At 42.1% G+C, this 26201-nt stretch overlaps 1 protein-coding gene across 1 annotated transcript in view; it reads right to left on the reverse strand.

The window, feature by feature from the left end:
- Positions 1-26201, reverse strand: part of F5 (coagulation factor V) — a 164785-nt gene that overhangs the window by 64101 nt on the left and 74483 nt on the right. Inside the window, exons 14-17 of the mRNA XM_073616258.1 lie at positions 20746-21483; positions 16259-16433; positions 15142-15378; positions 2366-2582 (exon numbers count right to left, since the gene is read on the reverse strand). Coding sequence (XP_073472359.1) covers positions 2366-2582; positions 15142-15378; positions 16259-16433; positions 20746-21483 — 1367 coding nt within the window. The remainder of the gene's footprint in view (positions 1-2365; positions 2583-15141; positions 15379-16258; positions 16434-20745; positions 21484-26201) is intronic.

Here is a 26201-nt window from a genome sequence, read left to right on the forward strand (position 1 = left end):
TATAAGAAAAAACATTGTACATTTAATAATAATGTCAAAACAGGTATTTTTTTTAATAATTACTTTTAGCTTTTAATTGGTGATGTTCAACTTGTAACATCTTTGGGTGTTTCTATCATCCAAGCTATACAACAGCTTTATCCCCCCCAAAAAACTATTTTTTTATTAGCCTGCAATTCTTTGTTTTTGTGATTTAAGTGCCACATGCATGCCTACAATCTATATACTACTTAAAGGATAAGTACAGGTTCACAAAATGCCACAAAATATATATGCCGAAGAGAATTGAGTGTTTGGTAGCATCTCCTGCATGTCTTTGGGATGGAGGGCTGTAACGTATGAAGGGGTAGGGGGCATGACCAATGTGTAAATTCTTAAATACTTTGTGCCCAACTTCTTGTTATTTATTACTTTATTTTTAATGTTCAGATCAAACTTACCCATTTATCCATGTCCCTATGATTTATTTTGTCGAGAAATCACTTTAAAAACACTCCCCTGGTGTTTCTAGCCATGGCCGTCTTGAGTAAGGACAGATGATTCATGTAGCATTTATTTCTTAGAATCCATCTGCTCTTACTGTGATGACATCCTAGAAGATCTTGCACATGCACAGTACAATAGATATGGGCTGCTGGTAGACTTTCACAAGGTCGCGCATGCAGGCAGGAGGGTGTGCTTAGCTGACAATGCCCCTCCTCTCCTACTCCAGATGAAAGAAAAATAATGCCCATGAAAACTCCTGGGATGACTTACATCATTTTTGCCTAGGCCAGAAACCAAGAAGCACCTGAATATTTACATTTTTTACTCTGTTTACTAAAGCCGGGTACACACGACAGATTTTTTCCCCGCTGGGTTGACCAAAAAAAATCTGTCAGCTCCGGTCAGAGACACTGTACTAACCCTGCAAGGTTAGTCCAGCGATCTCCCCCGCTGAGCTGTTGTGTTCTGACAGGGGGATGGCCACCTCGCCAGAACACTCTAATCAGCGCTCTCTGCCATTGGCTGAGAGCTCTGATCGGGAGTCAGTCGGCTGCTGGTTTTCCAGGACAGACCGGCATAAACACGGGCAGAATTTTTTTTGAACCTGCAAATGTTTCCCGACATTCTGCACATGTCTGCAGGGCTTAAAGGGGTTGTAAAAGTTCCTCTTTTTTAAAAAACAAAACAAAAACAAACATGTCATACTTACCTCTGCTGTGCAGTTGGTTTTGCACAGTGGCCCTGATCCTCCTCTTCTGGGGTGCCTCCGCGGCACTCCTGGCTCCTCCTCTTCTCGAGTGTCCTGTCGGAGAAGCGCTCTCTTACAGGATACCCGTGCGGGCGCGCTCCTGTGTCCTGCTGCTGCGTCTGTTGACACAGACAGCAGGACTCGGCTCTGCCCCCCCTGGCGCCCGCATCATTGGATATGATTGACAGCAGTGGGAGCCAATGGCTGTGCTGCTATCAATCTATCCAATCAGGACACAAGACACCAGCCGGAGCTGGTGTGCTTGTTCCCATCGCAGGAATTACGGGGCTCAGGTAAGTATAAGGGGGTTCTGGGGGGGGGGGGGGCTGCAGCACTAAAGAAGGTTTTTCACCTTAATGCATGGAATGCATTAGGTGAAAAACGCCAAGGGTTTACAACCCCTTTAAGACTAGTAGCATAAGGATTAAAAATATTTGATGTTAATTGAGCGAGTAAAGCTCCATCTATCGATCTAGTACCCTTAAAGCAAACTATGCAAATGCAATGTCTACTTCTTTCCCAGATCCCAGATCCCAAATAAAAAAATGAAAAGTTCAAGTTATTTAAAATTATATAACATTAGGAACTGATATTTTTAACAAAGAAAGACATTGTGTATATCTATCACAAAAACAAAGATTTAAATGTGTACTATTCAACTCAAATCCTATAAAGTGCATCCAATAAATAAAGTGCTCTCCGTGCTAGGTATTAATGATTTATATACATCCACATATAACGTGCCTCTAAATTCATAAATATAAGTTCATATAAATACAAATGATAATAAACATAGATAGTGCTTTAAGTGTTATAGTGATTCCTCATGGTCACTATAGTTTTCTCTGCAGAGATAGGGATGGCATTTGGGCAGGATTTAATGAAGTAGTCAGTATAGTCAAGGCTCTAGTAACAATGTGAAACTACATCATAGAGGCACACACAGTGGACATTTTTCTGGCTGATAGCCTTTTACTTCTCAATGTTTAAAATCGATGATAGGTTTGCTTAAGTCTGAGTTTCTGAGTTTTTTTTTTTTAAACTTTGTATTTAATTCTGATTCAGTTAATGTAATTTAGAAAATACTGTGCCATTTAAACTAGACTTTGGTTGTGTTTTAATACAACATACCATGAAATGTGTGACATTTATTTGCATATGCTGGCTTGTCTGTGATGTCTGTACATGTATTCTTTGCTTTATCAAAGTACCAGCTTTTTTCCTCTTCAAAAGTCATAAACAATAATATGAATTCACGGGCGTCCAGTGGTCTGTTGTTTCCTTTATCAAGAGTTCCACTTCTACAAATAAGCAATGGGCCTATTAAGCCAGAATGAATGTCCTTTTCCTGTTGAGAAATAAGGGTATAAGCACAACATGAAAAGCAAACATCATTTTGATAGTTAAAGTCCATTCAAAACCTATTTTTTTCTTTCAGAGTGATAAACTAGGTTTTTGCAATAAAACGTTGGATTTTAACCTACATTGCTAGCTATGTGCCCTTCTCTAAAGTTTTGCATGGGAAAATCCTAGCATTGGAGGCTGGAGGATCGGGAGGATTATTAATGATACAATTATATCCATGAACATCGTTTATTGTATAGCATTCTGGTAAGGTGCATGGTGTGACCATAGGTTGATCGGTTGGTTGGAGACACTGTTTCACATTTGGTTATAGCACTTGAGCATGAATTATAATATGAGCGAGATGACACTTCGTGCACAATTTATAATTTAACCCTTTCATGCCTAAGCCTATTTCTAACATTTGTTGCTTACAAGTTAAAATCTGCATTTTTTGCTGGAAAATTTCTTAGAACCCCCAAACATTATATATATATATTTTTTTTTTAGCAGACCCTAGAGATTAAAATGGTGATCGTTGCAATATTTTTTGTTACATGGTATTTGCGCAGCGGTCTTTCACACGCACTTTTTGGGGAAAAAATAAATTTTCATGAATTAAAAAAAAAAACTAAACAGTAAAGTTAGTCCAATTTTTTTTGTATAATGTGAATAGGGATGGTCCCGATGTTTGAGTCAAATGTAAGTTCGACTTGAACATCGTGTGTTCGCCCGCTCAACAGGAAATTTGATCGCAGTGCATTGATGTCTGATGATTGGCCGAAGCATGCACCTGACCTGCATGCTTTGGCCAATCATAGCATGCTCTGCTGCGAGAGCCATGATTGGCCAAAGGCAGGGTACCTTTAGCCAGTCATGGCTCAGGGGGCTAAGTTCACGCCCCACACTATATAAGGCTGCTTACACAACGGCCGTTTGTAGTGTGTTGGAGTGGACGTATATATATATATATATATATATATATATATACTCTGCATTCAGTGTAGACTATATATACAGTGCATTCGGCAGTGTACAGTAGGGATGAGCTTCGAGTGAGTTCGAGTCGAACTCATGTTCAACTCGAACATCGGCTGTTCGCCAGTTCGCCGTACAGCGAACAATTTGGGGTGTTCGCAGCAAATTCGAATGCCGCGGAACACCCTTTCAAAGTCTATGGGAGAAATCAAAAGTGCTAATTTTAAAGGCTTATATGCAAGTTATTGTCATAAAAAGTGTTTGGGGACCTGAATCCTGCCCCAGGGGACATGGATCAATGCAAAAAAAAGTTTTAAAAGCGGCCGTTTTTTCGTTAGCAGTGATTTTAATAATGCTTAAAGTGAAACAATTAAAGTGTAATATTCCTTTAAATTTCGTACCTGGGGGGTGTCTATAGTATGCCTGTAAAGGGGCGCATGTTTCCCGTGTTTTAGAACAGTCTGACAGCAAAATGACATTTCAAAGGAAAAAAAGTCATTTAAAACTACTCGCGGCTATTAATGAATTGCCAGTCCGACAATACACATAAAAGTTCATTGATAAAAACAACATGGGAATTCCCCACAGGGGAACCCCGAACCAAAATTTAAAAAAAAATGACGTGGAGGGTCCCCCTAAATTCCATACCAGGCCCTTCAGGTCTGGTATGAATATTAAGGTGAACCCCGCCAAAATAAAAAAAAAACAATGGCGTGGGGTCCCCCTCAAAATCTATACCAGACCCTTCAGGTCTGGTATGGATTTTAAGGGGAACCCCGCGCCAAAATTATAAAAAAAAAAAAGGCATGGCGTCCCCCCAAAAATCCATACCAGGCCCTTATCCGAGCACGCAACCTGGCAGGCCGCAGGAAAAGAGGGGGGGACGAGAGAGTGCCCCCCTCCTGAACTGTACCAGGCCACATGCCCTCAACATTGGGAGGGTGCTTTGGGGTAGCCCCCCAAAACACCTTGTCCCCATGTTGATGGGGACAAGGGCCTCATCCCCACAACCCTTGACCGGTGGTTGTGGAGGTCTGCGGGCTGGGGACCATTTCACAAAAAAACTGTCAAAAATTTTAAAAATGACAAGAGACAGTTTTCAACAATTCCTTTATTTAAATGCTTCGTCTTTCTTCTATCTTTTTTCTTCTATCTTCCTCGTTTTCTTCATCCATCTTCTTCTTCTGGTTCTTCCTCCGGTGTTCTCGTCCGGCATCTTCCTCCGCGGCGTCGGCGTCTTCTTCCCTTCTTCTCCTTGGGCCGCTCCGCATCCATACCTGTTACGTAACCACGCCCCCTTCTGACATCACGGGGAATGCCACAGGGAAGTCCCCATCAAGTCCCCGTGCGTCAGAGGGGGGCAGGGTCACCGGGTGGCTCCGCCCCCCGTTATTTAAGAACCGTCAGAAGAGAAGAAGTGTCACACAGTGGGAGCCTCCCTCCATGCCATCATGGATGCGGAGCGGCCCGAAAAGAATATGAAAACAAGAAGATGAAGAGAAGAAGAAGAAGATGAAGAGAAAAAGATGAAGAGAGAAGCGTCACACAGCAGGAGCCTCCCTCCATGCCATCATGGATGCGGAGCGGCCCGAGGAGAAGAAGGGAAGAAGACGCCGACGCTGCGGAGGAAGATGCCGGACGAGAACACCGGAGGAAGAACCAGAAGAACCAGAAGAAGAAGAAGATGGAGGAAGAAACCGAAGGAAGATAGAATATAGAAGAAAGTAGATAGAAGAAAGAAGAAGCATTTAAATAAAGGAATTATCAAAAACTGTCTCTTGTCATTTTTAACATTTTTGACAGTTTTTTTGTGAAATGGTAGGGGTACTTTTGTACCCCCTACCATTTCACACAGGGGCAGGGCCGGGATCTGGGGGTCCCCTTGTTAAAGGGGGCTTCCAGATTCCGATAAGCCCCCCGCTCGCAGACCCCCACAACCACCAGCCAAGGGATGTGGGGATGAGGCCCTTGTCCTCATCATCATGGGGACCAGGTGTTTTGGGGGGCTACCCCAAAGCACCCTCCCAATGTTGAGGGCATGTGGCCTGGTACGGTTCAGGAGGGAGGGGGGCCGCTCTCTCGTCCCCCCCCTCTTTTCCTGCGGCCTGCCAGGTTGCGTGCTCGGATAAGGGTCTGATATGGATTTTTAGGGGGACCCCATGCCATTTTTTAAATTTTTTTTGGCCGGGGTTCCCCTTAATATCCATACCAGACCTGAAGGGCCTGGTATGGAATTTAGTTGGACCCCCACGTCATTTTTTTTTTTTTATTTTGGTTCAGGGTTCCCCTGTGGGGAATTCCCATGCCGTTTTTATCAATGAAATTTTATGTGTATTGTCAGACCGGCAATTCATTAATAGCCGCGAGTAGTTTAAATGACTTTTTTTCCTTTGAAATGTCATTTTGCTGTCAGACTGTTCTAAAAACAGGAAACATGCGCCCCTTTACAGGCATACTATAGACACCCCCTAGGTACGAAATTTAGAGGGATATTACACTTTTATTGTTTCACTTTAAGCATTATTAAAATCACTACTCCCGAAAAAACGTCCATTTTTAAAACTTTTTTTTGCATTGATCCATGTCCCCTGGGGCAGGACTCAGGTCCCCAAACACTTTTTTATGACAATAACTTGCATATAAGCCTTTAAAATTAGCACTTTTTATTATTCATGTTCGTGTCCCATAGACTTTAACGGTGTTAGCGTGTTCGAACAAATTTTTTGCCTGTTCGCAAGTTCTGGTGCCACCCGAACAGGGGGGTGTTCGGCTCATCCCTAGTGTGCAGTATATAATACAGTGCAGGCGGTGTACACAGTATTGTAATGGAAATTTGTAAGTTCTGTATATAATTGTATTCTATTTTGTATGTATTTCACACTGCCCTCACTGTGCACACAGCACTAATAAGGTTTTCAGTACATGTTTACATTCTTTCGAGTCCTGATTAGAATTAGCCTGCCTATATAACGCCCCTTGTTACCATAAACGTATAATTGTAATATTAATGTGATACCTACGTAATCATGTGTATAAAAACCTTCAATTGCGTCATAATAAAGCAGAACAGATATTTGGAAAGATGCTGAGCGTATCTTTTGTGTCAATTCCCTACTGCAGTAGTTATTATTAATTTGGAACCACTAATCAATATAAGGATAGGAGTTGCCTGTCATTAAAATGTCCAATGTCCAACTGTATATAATACAGTGTGTACAGTTTCTAATACACTTCAGGCAATGTACACAGTACATAATACAGTGTAGTGTGGTGTGAAAAAAAAAATCCCCATCATGTTTCGGAAGGCCACCAAGGAGAGGCAGACGCTCACAGGCCACTAAAAGAGGGCAAGCAGCCTCTGTGTCTACAGTAAAAAGTGGTGGTGGCGGACATGGTGAATCCTCTGCAGGCGGGTCACGCTTGTCCTTTTATTTCTGCTGCTGGCCATGTTATTTATCCACAACATGCAGAAGAGTTGGTAAAGTGGATAACAAAGCCGTCCTCATCCTCCTCATCCTCTGTCACCCACCATCATACACAGAGAAGTCACCAGAATTATTCGACCATAGTGTCGGTTACATGCTGCTGGAGGATGCGCAGCAATTTTAAGGCAGTAAGGAAGGGAGTAATGTGAGCCTAGAGAGAGGGGGTACCACAGAAGGACAAGCAATTAGCAGTCATGTTCCCCCAGCTGCAGCATACTGCCAAGTTTGCTCCAGTGACAAGGAGGCAGGGGATGATGAAGTCACTGACTGTACTTGGGTGCCTCAGAGAAGAGAGGAGAAAAGTGAGGAGGAGGCACAACTCCAAAGAGTCAGGGTGTCCTCTAGGGGTCAGCTTAAGGGCATCCACCCTATTTCATCACACCACACAGTTCCACAGGTGCAGGGCGCTGCTGACTCCCTGCTGACTTCCAAAATTTCATTGATGTGGGCTATTTTCGACACATGTAGTAGATCGCACCATTGCTGTTTGCAACCTATGTCTGAAGCGTGGCCAGAAAAGCACCTGCTTGGGCACCACATGCTTGACAAGACATATGACGACCTGCCATGCAGTCCATTGGCAACAGCACCTGAAAGACCCACATAATAAAAAAAGGCGTATTTCTCCTTGCTCCTCCTCTGTGATCTTAACCCCTACTATACCTCCAGTCCTGTCAAAAACCTGCACTGAGAAGAAGGTGTAGCAATAGGTGCCACAAGTACTTGCAGCCAATCTGCTAGCAGTACACCACCAGTTGATATCAGCAGCCAAGTTTCGGACCCCAGTTGCTGAAACGTAAAAAAATATACTGTCCCAGCCATCCACATGCTCAGCGTGTAAATGCTAGCTTGACCAATTTGCTAGCACTACAACTGCTGCCTTTTCAGTTGGTAGACTCTGCCCCCTTTCGTGAATTTGTGGAATGTGCTGTACCACAGTGGCAGGTTCCAAAACACAGTTTTTTTCACGCAAGGTCATTCCAGCTCTCTACCATCATGTGGAAGGCAATGTTTTGACCACGTTGGACAGGGGGGTCAGCAGCAAGGTTCATATTACCGCTGACTCATGGTCCAGCAGGCATGGTCAGGGACGTTACCTTTCCTTCACGGCACACTGGGTAACTCTGTTGACAGCTGGGAAGGATGCAGGACAGGGTTCAGTGTTGGAGCTTGTTCTGCCACCACGCCTCCAAAAAGCTGGTGATGATTCTACCACATCTCTCTGTTTCACCCCCTCCTGTTCTTCTTCCTCTATTGCCTCTTCTGCAGAATTGTCCTCTGAACCAGCAGTGCTCCTTAAGCGTTCAAGGGGCTATGCCAGCAGTCAGGATAAAAGATGCCATGTGTTGCTTCAGTTGGCCTGTCTAGGGGACAGGAGCCATACTGGGGCAGAGATTCTGTCAGCTCTGCAGGGGCAGGCTCAGAGGTAGTTGATGCCACTGCATCTTGAGCCAGGAATGGTTGTATGCCACAATGGCACCAACCTTCTTTCCGCTCTCTGACAGGGACACTTGACCCATGTTCCATGCTTGGCACATGTCCTGAATTTGGTGGTGCGGCGTTTCCTGGCCAGGTACCCAGGCTTATAGGAACTTCTGAGGCAGGCCAGAAAAGTCTGTGGCCATTTCCGGCAGTCATTCAATGCCAGTGCTCGGCTGGCTGATGGGAATTCAACCTGCCCACCAACCGCCTCATTTGTGACATGTCCACCAGGTGGAACTCAACATTGGCAATGCTGCAGCAGCTGCACACACAGCAGAGGGCCATAAATGAGTACCTGTGTGAGTATGGCACCAGGACAGGCTCAGGGGAGCTTGGCTTCTTTTCGCCAAGCCAGTGGCCACTGATTAGGGATGTATGCACTGTCCTGTCACCAATTAAGGAGGCCACAAGGATGGTAAGAAGCGACAATGCGTGCATCAGTGACACTGTCCCTCTAGTCTTCCTGCTGGAGCACACGCTTTGTGGAATCATGGACAGGTCACTTGAGGCAGAACAGCGGAGAGGAAGAGGAGAACATCCTTTCCTCTCAAGGCCCCCTTTATGCAGATACCTTTCCTGCAGGGCAACACACAGAAAGAAGAGGAGGAGGATTGTATCAGCATGGATAAGAAGGATAACACACAGCAGTCTTCAAGGGATGTTTTTCAGTCCCCAGAAACCCAAGGAGTTGTACATGGCTGGGAGGAGGTAGTGCCTGAAAATGTCATCCTCAGTGACCCAGAGGGCATAGAATCTCATGCCTCTACAAACATACACTGTATGGGCTCCCTGATTCTGCAAAACCTGCGAAAGGATCCTAGGATTCATGGTATCAAGGAGAGGGATCATTACTGGCTGGCAAACCTTCTTGATCCATGTTACAAAGGTAAAGTTGCAGAACTCCTCCTGCCTTCGCAGAGAGAGCAGAGAATGAAACATCTTCAGGAGGCCTTGAAGAAAAGTTTGTGTAACGTCTTTCCAGACCCAGGGAGGTTACCATTACCTGGTGCTGGACAACGTGTTTCTGAGGCTTCATTCATTCAGAGGAAGAGCGGTGGAGAAGGTGGCCAGCTGACAATTTTTCAGTCCTCAGCGCCAAGGGCTGATAGGTGCAACCATTGCAAGCGTCTGCATTACATGGTGCAGGAATATCTAGGGGCAAGAGGAGACTTGGAAACCTTTCCAACGGAGCATCCACTGGGTCTTGAAGATGGACCACTGGCCAGAACTTGCTTAATATGTAATTGAGCTACTGGCCTGTCCTGCATCCAGCATGCTTTCTGAATGGACTTTCAGTGCTGCTGGAGGGTTTGTAATGGATCAAAGAGTGCACCTGTCCACAGACTCTGTTGATAGGCTCACATTTATAAAAGTGAATCAGTCCTGGATCAGCAGCTATCAAGCCCCTGATGCTGATGTACCTGATTGAATTTGCTAGGGATCTGGGATCCCTTGAAGACTGCCTATGCTGCCTATCCTAATCCTCCTGAGTCTTGATGATGCTAGCTTTAAACAATAGTTTTGGTTTAGGGCACCACCAACACCCAAGGCCCAATTTTTCTGCCCCTGTTTTACAGGGGCATGTAATTTCAATTTATGAACTAACTTTTAACAACAGGGCCCGTTCCTGCGCCCAACAAGAGTAAAGCCGAATACACACGCTCAGAATTTCCAATAACAAATGTTTCATGTGAGCTTGTTGTCGGAAATTCCGACCATGTGTAGGCTCCATCGGACATTTGTTGTCGGAATTTCCGACAACAAAAATTTGTGAGCTGTATCTCAAATTTTCTGACAACAAAATCCGTTGTCAGAAATTCCTAGCGTGTGTAGACAATTCCGACGCACAAAACTCCACACGTGCTTTGAATCAAGCAGAAGAGCTGCATTGGCTACTGAACTTAATTTTTATCGGCTTGTCGTACACGTTGTACGTCACTGCGTTCTTGACGTTTGGAATTTCCGACAACATTTGTGTGACCGTGTATGCAAGATAAGTTTGAGCCAACATCCTTCGAAAAAAATCCAGGATTTTGTTGTCGGAATGTCCGAGCGTGTGTACGCGACATAACTGTGAGGGGTTACAGTGTTCTGGCACCATCAACACCAAAGGCTCAGTTTTTCTGCCCCTGTTTGACTGGGGCATGTCATTACAAGTTTTGAAACAATATTTAACAGCAGGGCCCGTTTGTGCACCCAACAAGAGTAACTGTGAGGGGTTACAGTGTTCCCTTTGGGTCTGTCATAAATTTTAAGGGGAACTCCACACCAAAATTAAAAAAAAACTGGCATGCCCTCCCAAAATCCATACCAGACCCTTATCTGAGCAAAAAGCAGCCATGCAGGCCAGGATAGGGGGGACAAGCGAGTGCCCCCCCTGAACCATACCAGGCCACTTGCCCTGAACATGGAGAGGGTGATTTGGTGTCTTGTTGATGGGGACAAAGGCCTTGTCCCCACAACCCTGGCCCAGTGGTTTTGGGGGTCTGTGGGCAGCAGGCTTATCGGAATCTTGAAGCACCCAGATGCCGGCCCACCTATGTGAATGGGTATGGGGTACATTGTATCCCTCCCCATTCACCATAAAACGTGTCAAAAATTAAAAACCACAATACACAATCAATACACAAAGAAAAAAAAAGTGTCCCGCAATGTCTATCCATCTTCAATCACACTGCCCAAATGGACCCAAAAAATAGAAGAAAAAAAACTTTCGCCTTGATGGGAGATGTCCCGCTGACTGCTGTCTCCTGGCTGTGACAGCTGTTATATAGGCAAGGGTGGGGCCAACCAGTGAGGTAACAGAGTGACCCTGCCCCTTCTGATGTCATGTGCCGTCAGAGGGGGTGGGGTCATCCGGTTAAGTCAGCGGGTGGCCCGCCCTTGCCTATATAACAGATGTCACAGTGAAAAGCCAGCAGTCAGCGGGACGCCTCCCATGGAGGCGGAGTATTTGAGTTTTTTTCTATTTTTCAGGTCCATCGGGTGGCATCATTGAAGATGGATGGACATCGCGGGACACTTTTTAAAATCTTTTTTAATAAAGGAATTGTCAAAAACTGTATTGTTGTTTTTACTTTTTGACACTTTTTTTGGTGAATGGGTTCACATAGGGAGGCGGGATCTGGGTTCACATAGGGAGGCGGGACCACCCATTCACATAGGGAGGCGGGATCTGGGGGCCCCCTTGTTAAAGGGGGCTTCCAGATTCTGATAAGCCCCCTGCCCGTAGACCCCCACAACCAATGGCCAGGGTTTTGGGGATGAGGCCCTTGTCCCCATCAACATGAGGACAAGGTGCTTTGGGGGGGAACCTAAAGCACCCTCCCCATGTTAAGGGCATGTGGCCTGGTATGGTTCAGGAGGGGGGCTTGCTCGTCCACCCATTCCTGGCCTGCCAGGCTGCTTGCTCGGATAAGGGCCTGGTATGGATTTTGGGGGGACCCCATGCTGTTTTTTTTTAAATTATGACGTGGAGTTCCGCTTAATATCCATACCAGACCCAAAGGGCCTGGTATGGACTGGGGGGACCCACTCCATTTTTTTCATTGATTTTTATCTATATTGCCGGGGTCCGGCAATACATTACAGCCGCGGGCAAGTTTAACGAAATGTTTTCTTTTAGAAATGTAATTTTGCTGTGGCATCAGACAGATGCCCAACTTTACAGGCAGACTAAGGGGACCCCAGGCACGATATATAAAGGAATATTTCATTTTTATTGTTTCACTTTAAGCATTATTAAAATCACTACTCCTGAAAAAACGTTTTATGCATTGATTCATGTCCCCTGGGGCAGTACCCCGGGTTCCCATACACTTTTTATGGCAATAACTTGCATATAAGCCTTTAAAATTAGCATTTTGATTTTTCATGTTCGTGTCCCATAGATTTTAACAGTGTTCGCATGTTCACACAATTTTTTTGCCTGTTCGCATGTTCTGGTGCGAACTGAACCGGGGAGGTGTTCGGCCCATCCCTAAATGTGAAAGATGATGTTACGCCGAGTAAATAGATACCTAACATGTCATGCTACCTAAAAATCTCCATAGGCGATGCTTTAAAAAAATGTAACAGTTACCAAGTTACAGAGGAGGTCTTTTGCTAGAATTATTGCTCTCCCTCTAACGATTGTGGCAATACCTCACATATGTGATTTAAGCACCGTTTACATATGTGGGATATGCGCATGCGTTTTCTTTGCCTTACCTTATGCCTTTGTTGAAACAAAGGCATAAGAAGTCCTCTTTGTAGCTTGCACAAAACCTTGTGGGGGACATAGCAAACATGTGAAAGAAGATGCTCTGGTCAGATGAGACCAAAATTTAACTTTTTGGCCTAAAAGCAAAACGCTATGTGTGGCAGAAAACGAACACTGCACATCACCCTGAACACACCATTCCCACCGTGAAACATGGTGGTGGCAGCATCATGTTGTGGGCATGCTTTTTAGCAGGGACAGGAAAGCTGGTCAGAGTTGGTGGGAAGATGGATGGAGCCAAATACAGGGCAATCTTAGAAGAAAACCTGTTAGAGTCTGCAAAAGACTTGAGACTGGGGTAGAGGTTAACCTTCCAGCAGGACAACGACCCTAAACATACAGCCGGAGCTACAATGGAATGGTTTATATCAAATCATATTTATATGTTAGAACCGTCCAGTTAAAGTCCAGACCTAAATTCAATTGAGAATCTGTGGCAAGACTTGAAAATTGCTGTTCACAGACGCTCTCCATCCAATCTGACAGAGCTTGAGCTATTTTGCAAAGAAGAATGGGCAAAAATTTCACTCTCTAGATGTGCAAAGTTGGTGGAGACATCCCCAAAAAGACTTGCAGCTGTTGATGCAGTGAAAGGTGGTTCTACAAAGTATTGACTCAGGGGGGCTGAATACAAATGCATGCCACACGTTTCACATAATTTTTTGTAAAACATTTTGAATACTATTTATCATTTTCCTTCCACTTCACAATTATGTGTCTCTTTGTGTTGGTCTATCACAAAAAATCCCAATTAAATAAATTTACGTTTTTGGTTGTAACATGACAAAATGTGGAAAATGTCAAGGGATATGAATACTTTTTCAAGGCACTGTGTGAATATAGCACTACTATCATAAAACCAAAGAATGGCTGATTATTGAAAGCGGATGAATATCCTACATCTAACAATTTGTCTGCCAAAGTAATAATACATCATCCGAAGGACTGTTAAAAACATCAATATCCAAAAAGTGTACATTACCATAGTGTTCAACCCGAGGACTGTGGAGGTACATTAAACCACCACCAAAAAGTAATCTTGTCCAAGTGCCTTGGAAAGCTTACAATGCCTAGAAAGTCCTTATATATGGCTTTAAGTTTTAAAATAAGTGATGTATCTAGTCCTGAGTATCACAGGGCTGGGTGTCATGTAAACAAACCTAAAGGTTTCACAACTAAGGTCTCAATGAATTACTATTGATATGCACTTGGTACACCCCCCCCCCCCCACCCCACCCCATGAAACGCAAGCTTCCCAATAAAGGAGGACTACAGGATCCACAGACCACCACCCCCCCTCTGTTCCAAGTCCTCCTCCAACTTCCTTCCTATGGCTCCACAAGACCAAAGCATGTGACTATCAGCTAGTAGGTTCAAGTGGACTTTAAAGTAATTGCAAAGGAAAAAAATTACATGAGCTATAGGTTTATATGTGAGTCATATATCACTTTTAAAAGCTGAGCATTAGACACATAAAAATGGCACTGTTGTGCAGCTAAGTGTTGAGGGTGAGGTTAAGAGGTAAAGTCATTCTGTCAGAACCAAACTCTGTCTGGTATGAAGAGAGGTGTCCAAAGAAACCTGTAGCAGGTTTCAGTATCCTCATTGTTCCTGAATTTGAGCCATTCCCTTGGGCCTAAGCTTTGGCGCGTGTTGATCGTAGTGCTGAAGCTTGGTCACCCCCTATTGCCTCCCACAATTTCCTATTGACCAGTAAGTTAGCCCGTTGCAGTGATATACCAATAGGAATGTATAGGGTGGGAAGGAGCAGGCAAGCTCTGCCACAGCCAAATAGTATTGGAGCTTTGCCTGGTTACAGTATATCTTCCTGGCATTCAGTCAAAGCAGGAGCACTGAAAAGTTGCTACAGGTATGTGCAGGCACTGCTAGGAGCATTTTCTTTTATGTCAGCTTGTTTTGTATATTATCATTAAAAAGACAGAGTCAAACCTGCCTTGGCTTATTGGGTAGGTTTGTTTAGCAGCACTACTGTACTGGAACTAAGGGGCCCTTGAATAAGTGCCACCAGGGATGCTATGTGCAGGGAGTCTGCTGTTCTCAATGTTTTCAGGTGAGTTGCCTTCAAAAACTGATTTCCACTGAAAACTGAACAGAATATAATATAAACACTTTTAGGGGCAGGGATTGATATAAATCATCATGTTTTGTTAAAATCGTTTAAAAAGTACCGTAGCTGTAAATGCTACTAATACGCATTGTTCACAGAAAGTACTGAAGTTATTTTTTTCATGCAAAGATAATTTAGTCTGTTCTGTACGCAAATTGATGCAGTGTGTGAAAATCGTTTTCCATGTTCTTTTCAGTTTTTAGAGATTCTAAAGAACATGGTTTCTTACCATGCTGACACCAGAATGATAGGCCCATGTTCTGCAGGCTGATGCCTCTGGCTCAGGTCCAGACTGTTTTGTGGCATACCACACATAAACATATACTTCTCCAGGCTTTACAACATCATCTCCCCGAAGCCACTCCTCTGTTTCATCGTTATAGCTATATCCTTCTGACGACTTTTCATAAGAAACTCCATGAGCATGAATAGAATAAGGGCGAGTTGCTAAGTTTTTAAAAGTCACCTACCAAGGAAAAAAAACACAAGGTCACAGACGTGGCAATAATTTCTTGAGAAATATACCATGGCTAAATCTAATTATATATAATTTTTTTTTTCTTTCAACTCCTATTTTATTAAGTATCGCTGATAATTCTTTACTTACACACAACATTTATTGACAAAAAAAGTAAAACTCTGAGCTATGAAGTAGAAAAAAATCAAAAAGGTGGAAAAAAAGCAAGCTGAACTTATTTCAGGATAGCTATTTAATTTATTTTGCAATGAGCTGCAGTGTTTATACTGACATATATTTTCAACATATGTTGGCACTTTGGACAGTTTACCCCCTCGGAGAAACTAGCAGCCATCTGGGTGGCACAGTGGTGTAGTGGGTAGCACTCTTGCCTAGCAGTAAAAACTGTCACTGGTTCAAATCCCAACCACACCACACCACAACACTACCTGCCTGGAGTTTGCATGTTCTCCCTGTGCCTGCGTGGATTTCCTCCGGGTACTCTGGTTTCCTCCCACACTCCAAAGACATGCTGGTAGGTTAATTGGCTTCTGTCTAAATTGGCTCTAGTATATGATTGTGAGTGGGACCTTCGATTGTAAGCTCCTTGAGGATAGGGACCGATGTAAATGTACAACATATATGTAAAGCACTGTGTAAATTGACAGTGCTAATATAAGTACCTTTAATAATAATAATCTGCTTGGCAATGAAGTGCTGACCCTCCCACCAGAAATTCAGAAATACATTTAGGCAGAATTAATCTTTACATTTCACTCTAGTTACTAGTTCTCAACATTTAATGGATGCTCCAAGTTGGGCAATCTTTTATCCCTTTTAAGTAACACGCCAGGTTAAAAAAAATTATCTTATATATAGAATTTTTCACCTGGATAACATCTTCAACTTCAGCTCTGATTACAGGTCCAAGTATACCAAGATGTTCTTCATATTCACCATCTACAGCAGGTTTTGTGAAAGTGCTATCAAGGTACTGCCGAAATATAACTTTCTTATAGACAGTCCCTCTAAATTCACTGACAGGTTTTTCGTTAACATTGTACCTTTAAAGGAAAAATAATGATTGAAATATGACTTTTGTACAAACAAAAAGGACACCATGTGAAAAAATGGCAACTTTGGCTGTAGTGATAGCCAACATTTACTTTAGGTAGTCTGTCTTTGCAACTGACTTTAAATGTTTTTCAAAGGTATCAGTGTTACCAGGTATAAGTAGAGGTTATAAAGGGGAAAAAACAACAGAAGTAGGACTGATAAGAGGCGATAGACATACAACAGTGATAAAAATATCAAATTAAGTGACATGGAGTGCTATAATATTAAAAACCTACAAAGGTTTGGTACTGGAAATTATTTGCCACTATGCTTAGCAAAAGGTTCCTCTAAAGAGATGCGACAGTTTGAAACAGTGCAGCTTGTATTGCCCTTTCAGTAATCCCCCAAAACTTGTTGTGTGGTGTAGTACCTGCTAACTTTACAACAGCCATGAATCTACCTTGAATAACAAGTGTCAGCTTTTTACTGCTGTAGTTTTACATTTTGAATCTATGCCATGGGATTGATTTGCTAGAGAAGTAAAGGCTGTTCACTTAGTAAAATAAAGTTAACCTGTTTTCATTTTTAACCCCTTCCCGACCAGCCGCCACATTTGTACTGCGGCAGGTTGGCTCCCCTGGGTGAACCTTACGTTGGTTCGCCTTTTGACCACTAGGGTCGCTGCCGGAGCTGATCCGAGTGCCCAGGGAGCGCGATGACCGCAGGGTACCTGCGATCACTCATGACAGAGCGAGAACCGGGATCTGTGCGTGTAAACACACAGATTCCAGTTCTCTCAGGGGAGAGGAGACAGATCATATGTTCATACTAAGTATAAACACAGATTTCTCTCTCCTCCTAGTCAGTCCCATTCGCCCCACAATTAGAACACACACTAGGGAACCCAGTTAACCCCTTGATCGCCCCCTAGTGTTAACCCCTTCCCTGCCAGTGACATTTATACAGTAATCAGTGCATTTTTATAGTACTGATCGTTGTATAATTGTCACTGGTCCCAAAAATGTGTCAAAAGTGTCTGATCTGTCTGCCGCAATATCGCAGTCCCGATAAAAATCGCTGATTACTGCCATTACTAGTAAAAAAAAAAATAATAATAAAAATGCCATAAATCTATCCCCTATTTTGTAGACGCTATAACTTTTGCGCAAACCAATCAATATACGCTTATTGCAGTTTTTTTACCAAAAATATGTAGAAGAATACATATCGGCCTAAACTGAGGAAAAAGAAAAATTTTTTATAAAAAAATTTGGGATATTTATTATAGCAAAAAGTAAAAGATATTGTGTTTTTTTCAAAATTGACGCTTTTTTTTTGTTTATAACGCAAAGAATAAAAACCACAAAGGTGATTAAATACCACCAAAAGAAAGCTCTATTTGTGGGGAAAAAAAAGGATGTCAATTTTGTTTGGATACAGCGTCACACGACCACGCAATTGTCAGTTAAAGCAACGCAGTGCCGTATCGCAAAAAATGGCCTGATCATTGAGCAGCCAATTCTTCTGGGGCTGAAGTGCTTAATAGCTAATTATGGGCTAAAAAATGAAAAATAATTTTTTTTTCTAGTACCCGAGTGGGTATTGAAATTGAACACATCTTCACCTAATGTTCTAAGCCAGTGGTGTCCAAACTATGTCCTGCAGGCCGAATTTGGCCCTTTGCTTCCCTTTATCGGGCCCTCTTGGCACCATTTCTCCCACTGACACCAGCAATGGGGCACTATTTCTCCCAATGACACCAACAACAGAGCATTATTCCTCCAAATGACACCAACAATGGGGCACTATTCCTCCCAATGACACCACTGTTGGGGCACTATTCCTCTCAAAGATACCAATGATGGGGCACTATTCCTCCAAATGACACCAACAATGGAGCATTATTCCTCCTAATGACACCATCAATGGGGTACTATTCCTCTCAAAGACACCAACAATGGGGCACTATTCCTCCCAATGACACGAACAATGGGGCACTATTCCTCCCAATGACACCAACTATGGGGCATTTTTCCTCCCAATGACACCAACAATGGGGCATTATTCCTCCAATACCAATGACAGGGCACTATTCCCACTCCTACTGACCAGAGTTGCTATGCATTTTCTACTCCTGGGGGACCACAGTCTGGCCCCCCTAATGTCTTAAGGCTAATAAACTGGCCCTTTGATTTAAAGGTTTGGAGACCCCTGTACTAAGCTAAGGAAAATGCAAATGGCAAAATTTGAACATTCATTTTGCTAAGCAAACAGTCTTTAAGTCTTTAGTAAATCAGCCCCATTGTGTACTTGTGTAGTGGCCTGGTGACAGTGCTGCAAGGGGATGATCTGAGTTTGATACTTATGTATTCAAGGCTACCCATGATGACCTGCATTTGATACTCATGTTTTCAGGGCTACCTCATGAGTTATACAACTGAGCTAGGTTAGGTAGGGTATTTTTAATATGGGAAATGTAGAAGAGTAGGTAATGTGGTGTGAGGGGATAGATAGTAGTCTTAGGCAATTGTTAGGTCTGTGAGAGAAAAAGAATATGGGAAATAGGAGGAAGGGGAAGGGAGGAGTTGCATATAGAATCTCCAGCAATGTAAAGGTGGTAAGGTGTGTCTACTAAATAGTCTACCTCATTTTATAATGTTCTTTTCTTTGCCATGTTTTTCATGTTTATAGTTGTTTGCATTGCACATTGTCTACTGCCTAGTGTTCATTATATCGCCCACTCGTGGTGGCTTATAAATTCCAAATTAGGCGGGCCTTGTGAGGCTGGTCGGTTTGTGTATGAGAAGAGTCAGGAGGACTTGTGCTGCTATGTAATCTGACTTTATTTTCTACAGCCCCTTGGTGGGACCCTACTTGGGGTTCCATGAATTGGACTTTAGCTTTTGAAATGGACTATATATAACTAACAAAGATATGGACCAGACCATGGGGCAGGGGCACCAGGGGCAATGCTACTACCTGATGAGAATGTGAAGACATGTTATGCTGTTACATGTGAAGAATTATGTTGGTAAAAGAATTCAGTTGATGAAGAGCTTTGCCTGGTCTGAGTTATTTAAGAAGTACGTAGTGGTATATGCGTAGTGTGTTAAGAAGCATCCTCTGGGAGAGGGGTCACACAATATATTGGAGTCTGAGAAAGAGAATTCTACACGGGAATGTGAAGCTAAGTTATCTTTTGTGGAGGTGTCACAGTTAGACAACTCTCGTGGATTGGAGATTCAGAAAATAAAGTAGCCCGGGAAATTAGTGACTTGCTAGGGGAGACTGAGGTCTCTGGTAGTGAAGGGATCAGTGTACTTGGATTCCTTTCCTAGTGGTTGGACCCCATATTAGGTCCAGCTACAGTAAGGGGCTTCCTAAGGACCTGGCCTAGGAGTCATGGGGGAGGGGGGCCTTGAGCAGAAGAAACAGTGCAAAACTGTTTGGAACATAAGAGTGGAACAAGCGTGTACCAACAGTCACAAAGGAGAGTGGTGGGTCGTAAGCTGGTGGAGTTTGAAATATGTTCTGCAACTCTTGCTCAGCAAAGCTACTGCTGCTCTTGCTGGGCGGAGAAGGGGAAGCTCACCTGTAGTGTCAATAGGAGAAAACCATGTAGTTTAAATGTAAAAGCAAAAGCAAAGCAATGTCAAAGTCATCTGTTTTTCACTTCCTATATCCTGTTTCACTCACATGCAGCAGTTTCACTTCATTCAAGTTAACATAATTAATGGATACTAGGAGATCTTTGGTGACACACACCACCATCCCGGCCATGTCTGTCCCCCGTTTGTGCTCTGTTGGGTTGGTATGCCTTCTCAGCTCCCGAGCTGGATGCTCATTACTGCCACCTCTGGGTATTCAGCAGTTGGTAGTCTGATCCAGCCTTTGATGTACTACATACGCATTACCCCTATAGAAGTGAGCATGGTCTTGTGAAACGCGTTTGGATACTTTTCATGCCTGCGTACTTTGAAATTTACATTTTATACCATGATACGTGTAATGACATTTTTTACTGTATGTATCATTTCAGTGGCTTGGCTATGATTCATGTTGTTTTTGGTAGCATGACAATTTTAATGAATTCTGAGACTGCATTTACTCTATCAATTGTTGGCTAACCGCATTCACCTCATTTAAAGTCCCGGGCAATTTCCAGTTTTTTGAAGCAAAGCAGTGGCAGTTCAACTTTATTTTTTCATAACATAGAAAAAATATCATGACAATATAAACAAAACACAATAACAGCAAACAAAATGTCAAACTAAGAGAAATCAAGTAATGTACCGTAATTACAAATGTCAAAATATTTACCTTATAGAGCGTCCAGAGTAATCCCACTGCACTTCTTCAGCTGCAATGTAGTATATTCTCTTTGTTCCTTTTGAGGTCCGTAGATAATTCTCTATGATCCTGTCAGGGTTGGTATAGCGGTTAACATCATCCTCTGTCATTGTTTTGTATGGCTCTTCATATGCAATTATAAGTTTAGGTTTTTCCTGAATGTTAGTGTTGAATTCTGCATCTGCATCATACTCTTCATATTCACCATCACCACCTCTGGGTACTCCAATCACTATTTCTTTTATAGAATTTGAATAACTTCTGGGATTAATTCCTCTGGGAGACAATATTATGTTGTTGTCCTTAGAAATGTTCTCATTGTTTGAGGCATATTGGTTGAGCTCATAGTGAGTACTATTAGACAAATATAATGTATTATAGCTACTGTTTGCAGTCCTTTTTCCTTTTATTTTGCTTACTCTTGTTTTCCGTTTGATATATTTGATATTACTGGTATTATTTCCAATGCCATGAATTTGGAATTTTTCCATTTTCTTTGCATAAATTATTGTACGCTCCTTTTTAGCTTCAGTTTGAGAGCTTTGTTGTGGTCTGTCATTTGAAGATGGTTTTGACTGATTACCAGATTCATTTACATCATCTGTTTTTTCTTCAGAGGCTATCAGTCCTAAATCCTCCTTCAAGTGGGTTTCATTACCATGAGGTTCAACCATTATGATTTTCATTATATCTTCAAATATTTGAGAACTGTGAATACAAATATAGTAAATACATTCATTAATCATTAATTTATACAAGAAATATTAATTCATATGCACAGGGTTAATAGGCCAAGGTACAAAAGAATAAGGCACTAAAAAGAGCACCCCAGGCAAAAGACTAATGGGTCTATTTATAAAATATGTGTTGCTCAAATGTCACATTTGTGCAAGCTAAACAAAATGTTACTGTATGTTTTCTAATAGATTAACTCCTGTATCATCATCTAGTTATTAGATTGTAAGCTCTTCTGAGCAGGGCCCTCTTAATCCTCTTGTATTTTATTGTATTATAACTGTATTGTCTCCCCTTTATATTGTAAAGCGCTGTGTAAACTGTTGGCGCTATATAAATCCTGAATAATAATAATAATAGTGAGCAAAATGCTGTATATTTTGTCATTGGTGTATTTCAGAACACTTTACTGCATTTTGACCACTGGATGGAGCTGATGATACAGGGATTAATCATTAGAAAACTTATGGTGAAAGTTTGTTTCTGACATTGGTGCAACAAATGTTTTAAAAATAGAATGTACCCATAGCCTAAAATTTCTTAAACATTTTGAATAGAATAGACAGTGTTTCATTTTTTGTTCAAGGCTTCAGGTTAGGGAGATTTCCTTTCACATTCTGCCCCAGAGTCACAAGCAAGCGAAAATCTTTCCAAAGTGAAGGGAAAACTTACAAGAATAGATTTGTCCATTACAACAAATAAGCACTCAACAACAGATAAGCACCGTCGGATTCCCACCAGCGTGTGTGATGCTGTCACTTGTTCGGCCCAGCCCAATGAGTTTCACCGTAAACAGCATCTTCAGGGAATAGAGTCTACATTTATCCATCTGCACGCATATATATATTTTTCATGTTTATTTTTTTATTGAGGGTGAATTATCCAATTACATCACATTTGCCTTTAAGGCTTGAGTATAACTACACTTTTTAGTCTTTATTTTTATTGTATTTTTATACAATGTGGATTGCATAAAACTATTAGCACCTTGTCATAGCATGGTACTATTATATGATATATTCTTATTGTAATCACATTTGCACTTTTGAATTTTAAAGCGACAGCACACCCACTTTTTTTAAGTAAATAAAAGGCTGGGACCAGACAGCTTCTCAGATCTTATTACAAATGCTTTCTGAATATTCTTGCTCCTCTTTTGCGAAATGCATTTAATGATGTCTGCAAGCAACGTTCTTTTTGACTGGAATCACTCCCAGTCACTGTCTCCATGATCCCAAAACCCAACTCTGGCGACAATTGGTCTAACTTTCTACCAATCTCCTTACTAAATGTTGACATTAAACTTTTCAATAAAATTCTGGCCACTAGGATGAACAAGGGGATAGGAGGCTTTATTCACTGAAACCAAGTTGGCTTTATGCCCATTAGACAAACTAGTGATAATATATGTAAACTTGTCCTCTTGGTTGAGGCCTCTAGGAGATGGAATATACCGCTATCATACTTCTTTCATTAACATTTCAAAAGACTTTTACCTGGCCCTATCTATTTTATGTAGGCAAACGACACACAAGAGCTGCACTCTCAACAAAGGAGACTCCCGACAAATCTGAAGTGGAGCCTTTCCGCTGGGTGCACAAGCTTAAAGTATCTCCATCAGTTGTAAAAAGTATTCAGAAGAAAAGGTATCTGGCAACTCCAGAATCCAGTAAAATGAATAATCTTTACTGCTACATATAGGTGGACCTGGTTTGTATTTATTTTACATTCTAGAAAAATGGGGCTTTGGCCCTAAGTTTCTCCTATGCTTCCAGAATGTATACAACTCCCCCACTGCGTATGTGAAGTTAGCAGGATTTAAATCCTGCTCTTTCCCTATCGTGCAAGGGACCAGATAGGGCTGTCCACTGTCCCTACTCCTGTTCTCTTTAGCTATTAAACCCCTAGTGCAATTAATATGGGAATCCCTGGATGTAACTGGAATAATGTTAGTGCTTTCTCGTGTATGAAGTCATCCTGACTATAACAAACCCACTAAGCTTGCGGCCCAATTTACATAAGATTCTGGTGCAGTTTGGCTCGTTTTCAGGTTTGCAATTTATCCACGCAAAATTTCTTTCTCCCCCCTCAACTCCATACCCTCCAACAAACATACCAGTATGTTACATACATGACAAAAAATATATATGCAAAGTGTTCATACATGAAAACATCATAAACTTCCATGTACCAACTATGCCATATGCTGCTATATGATATACAAGAAAAAATGTCTGAATCAATCAAGATTCCTCAGTGAATTGAAAAAGGGTGCTCCACCACCAGTATTATGCTGCTATCCTAATAGACAAAAAAAAGTAATTCAAAACTTATTAGCTTCTAGTGTGTGCTGCCCACACTCCTGGCAGTGTAAAATATCCAGTGAATTCCACCATTCACAATCTCCGCTTAACCCAATATGTTGACCTATTAAAACTATTGGTCATCACACGCTTCTGTTTAAGCGGTCTTATATGCTTCCTCAGATCTCCAGACTCATCACCTGGGCCCCTCTTATCCTTTCAGAAATGAGGTGTAACTAGATCAAGGTAAATCTACCACTGTCTCCACTCAAAAGGAATAAAAACATAATATATTGACCTATTAAAACTATGGGTCATCACATGCTTTCCGCTTTAAGGGGTCTTATTTGGCTATTTGGTAAAATGCACTTACAAAGTATGTTTAGTAAAATCCAGCAGTGCAGTGAAATCCAGCATTGCACCATCTTAAAAAGCTTCATACGACATTAAGGAACATGTCGCCTTTAAGTATAAGACAACAGCATCACCAATAGTGTTATTCAGTGTGTACTTACGGGTGGCGTGATTATGTCACTAGGCTCTGGCCTGATGCGTTTTGTCACTTCTACTGTGACTTTCTCAACAGTCAAAGCGGAAGTGAACATTCCTTCTGCAAAATTGGGCTTACTACAATTTACCTTGGTTGGGATGCATGGAGGCAGTAAAAATCAGACACCCCCCTAAATTATTATACTTATTTAGTGTTTTGCCAATACTGATCTCTGGCCCTGTCATGCTTTCTATCCAAAGCCAGGTGGTTTGTTTTATTTGGCGAATCCATAAACCAAGAATCTTCAAACATGTCATTAGCTATAGAGAGATTTTTTGGGGGGGATTTTTTGGGTGCCAACATATTGGAAACAGAGAATTTATATATAGAAATCTACTTTATTAGAACAAAAAATAGACAATTAAAATGTGTGCCATCAAAGAAGAAGTTATCTTGTCACATAGAGGGGGACGGTTATGTATTTATCCCGACATGTTTCGCCACCATGGGCTTCCTCATGGGATATTTTTATAGCACGATGTACATCACTACATAAAAACAAAACATAATTTGAGACACTACATTTACATATTATAACAAGGTATAAAGCCAAAGTGGTACAGAGAAGAAAAGAGAATTGTGAATATTATGGATAATATGGAAAAGGGGGGGTGTGTGTGGACATCACACATTAGAGTGATACACCAAACACATATAGCATACTTACAGCACAAGTTGGCTATGTGAACAAGCCAAGGGTGCCGTGATGGGATTATAACACTGATTGTCAGAGAATAATGACAGGCAGGGAAATGCTGAAAATGCATTAGTGGTAAGAATGAGCATAGTATAAATAAAACTTACTAATTATAGATGTAAATATAATATTAGGTTTAGAGTGATAATGGCTAAGATGTAAAATGAATTGATATGGATCTGTGGTTACCAAGACACAGACCAAATAACTTGTGCTGTGAGTATGCTATATGTGTTTGGTGTATCACTCTAATGTGTGATGTCCACACACACCCCCCACTTTACTTACCCTTTTCCATCTATGCCCTGCAACTACTCAGTTGTTGGGTAAACAACTAATGGAGTACTATTATATTATAGTTTGGTCTATCTGGGCCCTTGCGGCCATCCTGTGCGCCCCCTGGTGTTCATCACATCATCCTTTGCTCTTGTTCGGAGGCAATGGGAAGTTGAGTCGGGTGAGTGATGATATATAGTTTCTCCAAATTATGTTTTGTTTTTATGTAGTGACATACATCATGCTATAAACATACCCCCTTGTCATGGTTATGCAGTAGAGTTTTGTCTGTCAGCTTACCTGTCTCCATGTGTTCATCTCTAGAGACCAGCTTACTCTCACCTGACTGCTTTTATAATCTCTCCTCTAGCATGGCTCCACCCTAGCTCCTATCCTCCTGTTGCCTACTGTGGGTGCGAGCTGGGGGACCCTGGGGGTCGCGACCTGGAGCCAGTTGCAGCTCATTCCATCCTCACCACTAGAGGCTCTTAGACTCAGCACCCTAGGGAATCTTACGCTCTAAACCCGGTGGGATCCGTGTTGGTGTTCCAGCGGGCCCTGCCTTCCTTACCACCCTGACTCCCATCCGCAGCAGTCAGCTGTAGGGTCCACTACCTTGCGGTGCACTCCTGATCCCAACGGTGTGCAACTGTCACCTAGCCTCAAGGTGACCTGACACCCCTGAGGAAGCACATGGTGGTGAAACATGTTGGGATAACTACATAACCGTCACCCTCTATGTGACAAGATAACTTCCTCTTTGATGGCACACTATAAGACAAGTTGTTCTTGATGTTTATATTCGATTACTATTAACAAACCTTTGAATTGTCTATTTTTTGTACTAATAAAATATATTTTTATA

The sequence above is a fragment of the Aquarana catesbeiana genome, linkage group LG02 (genome assembly GCF_042186555.1).
Source record: "Aquarana catesbeiana isolate 2022-GZ linkage group LG02, ASM4218655v1, whole genome shotgun sequence".
Classification (NCBI taxonomy): domain Eukaryota; kingdom Metazoa; phylum Chordata; class Amphibia; order Anura; family Ranidae; genus Aquarana; species Aquarana catesbeiana.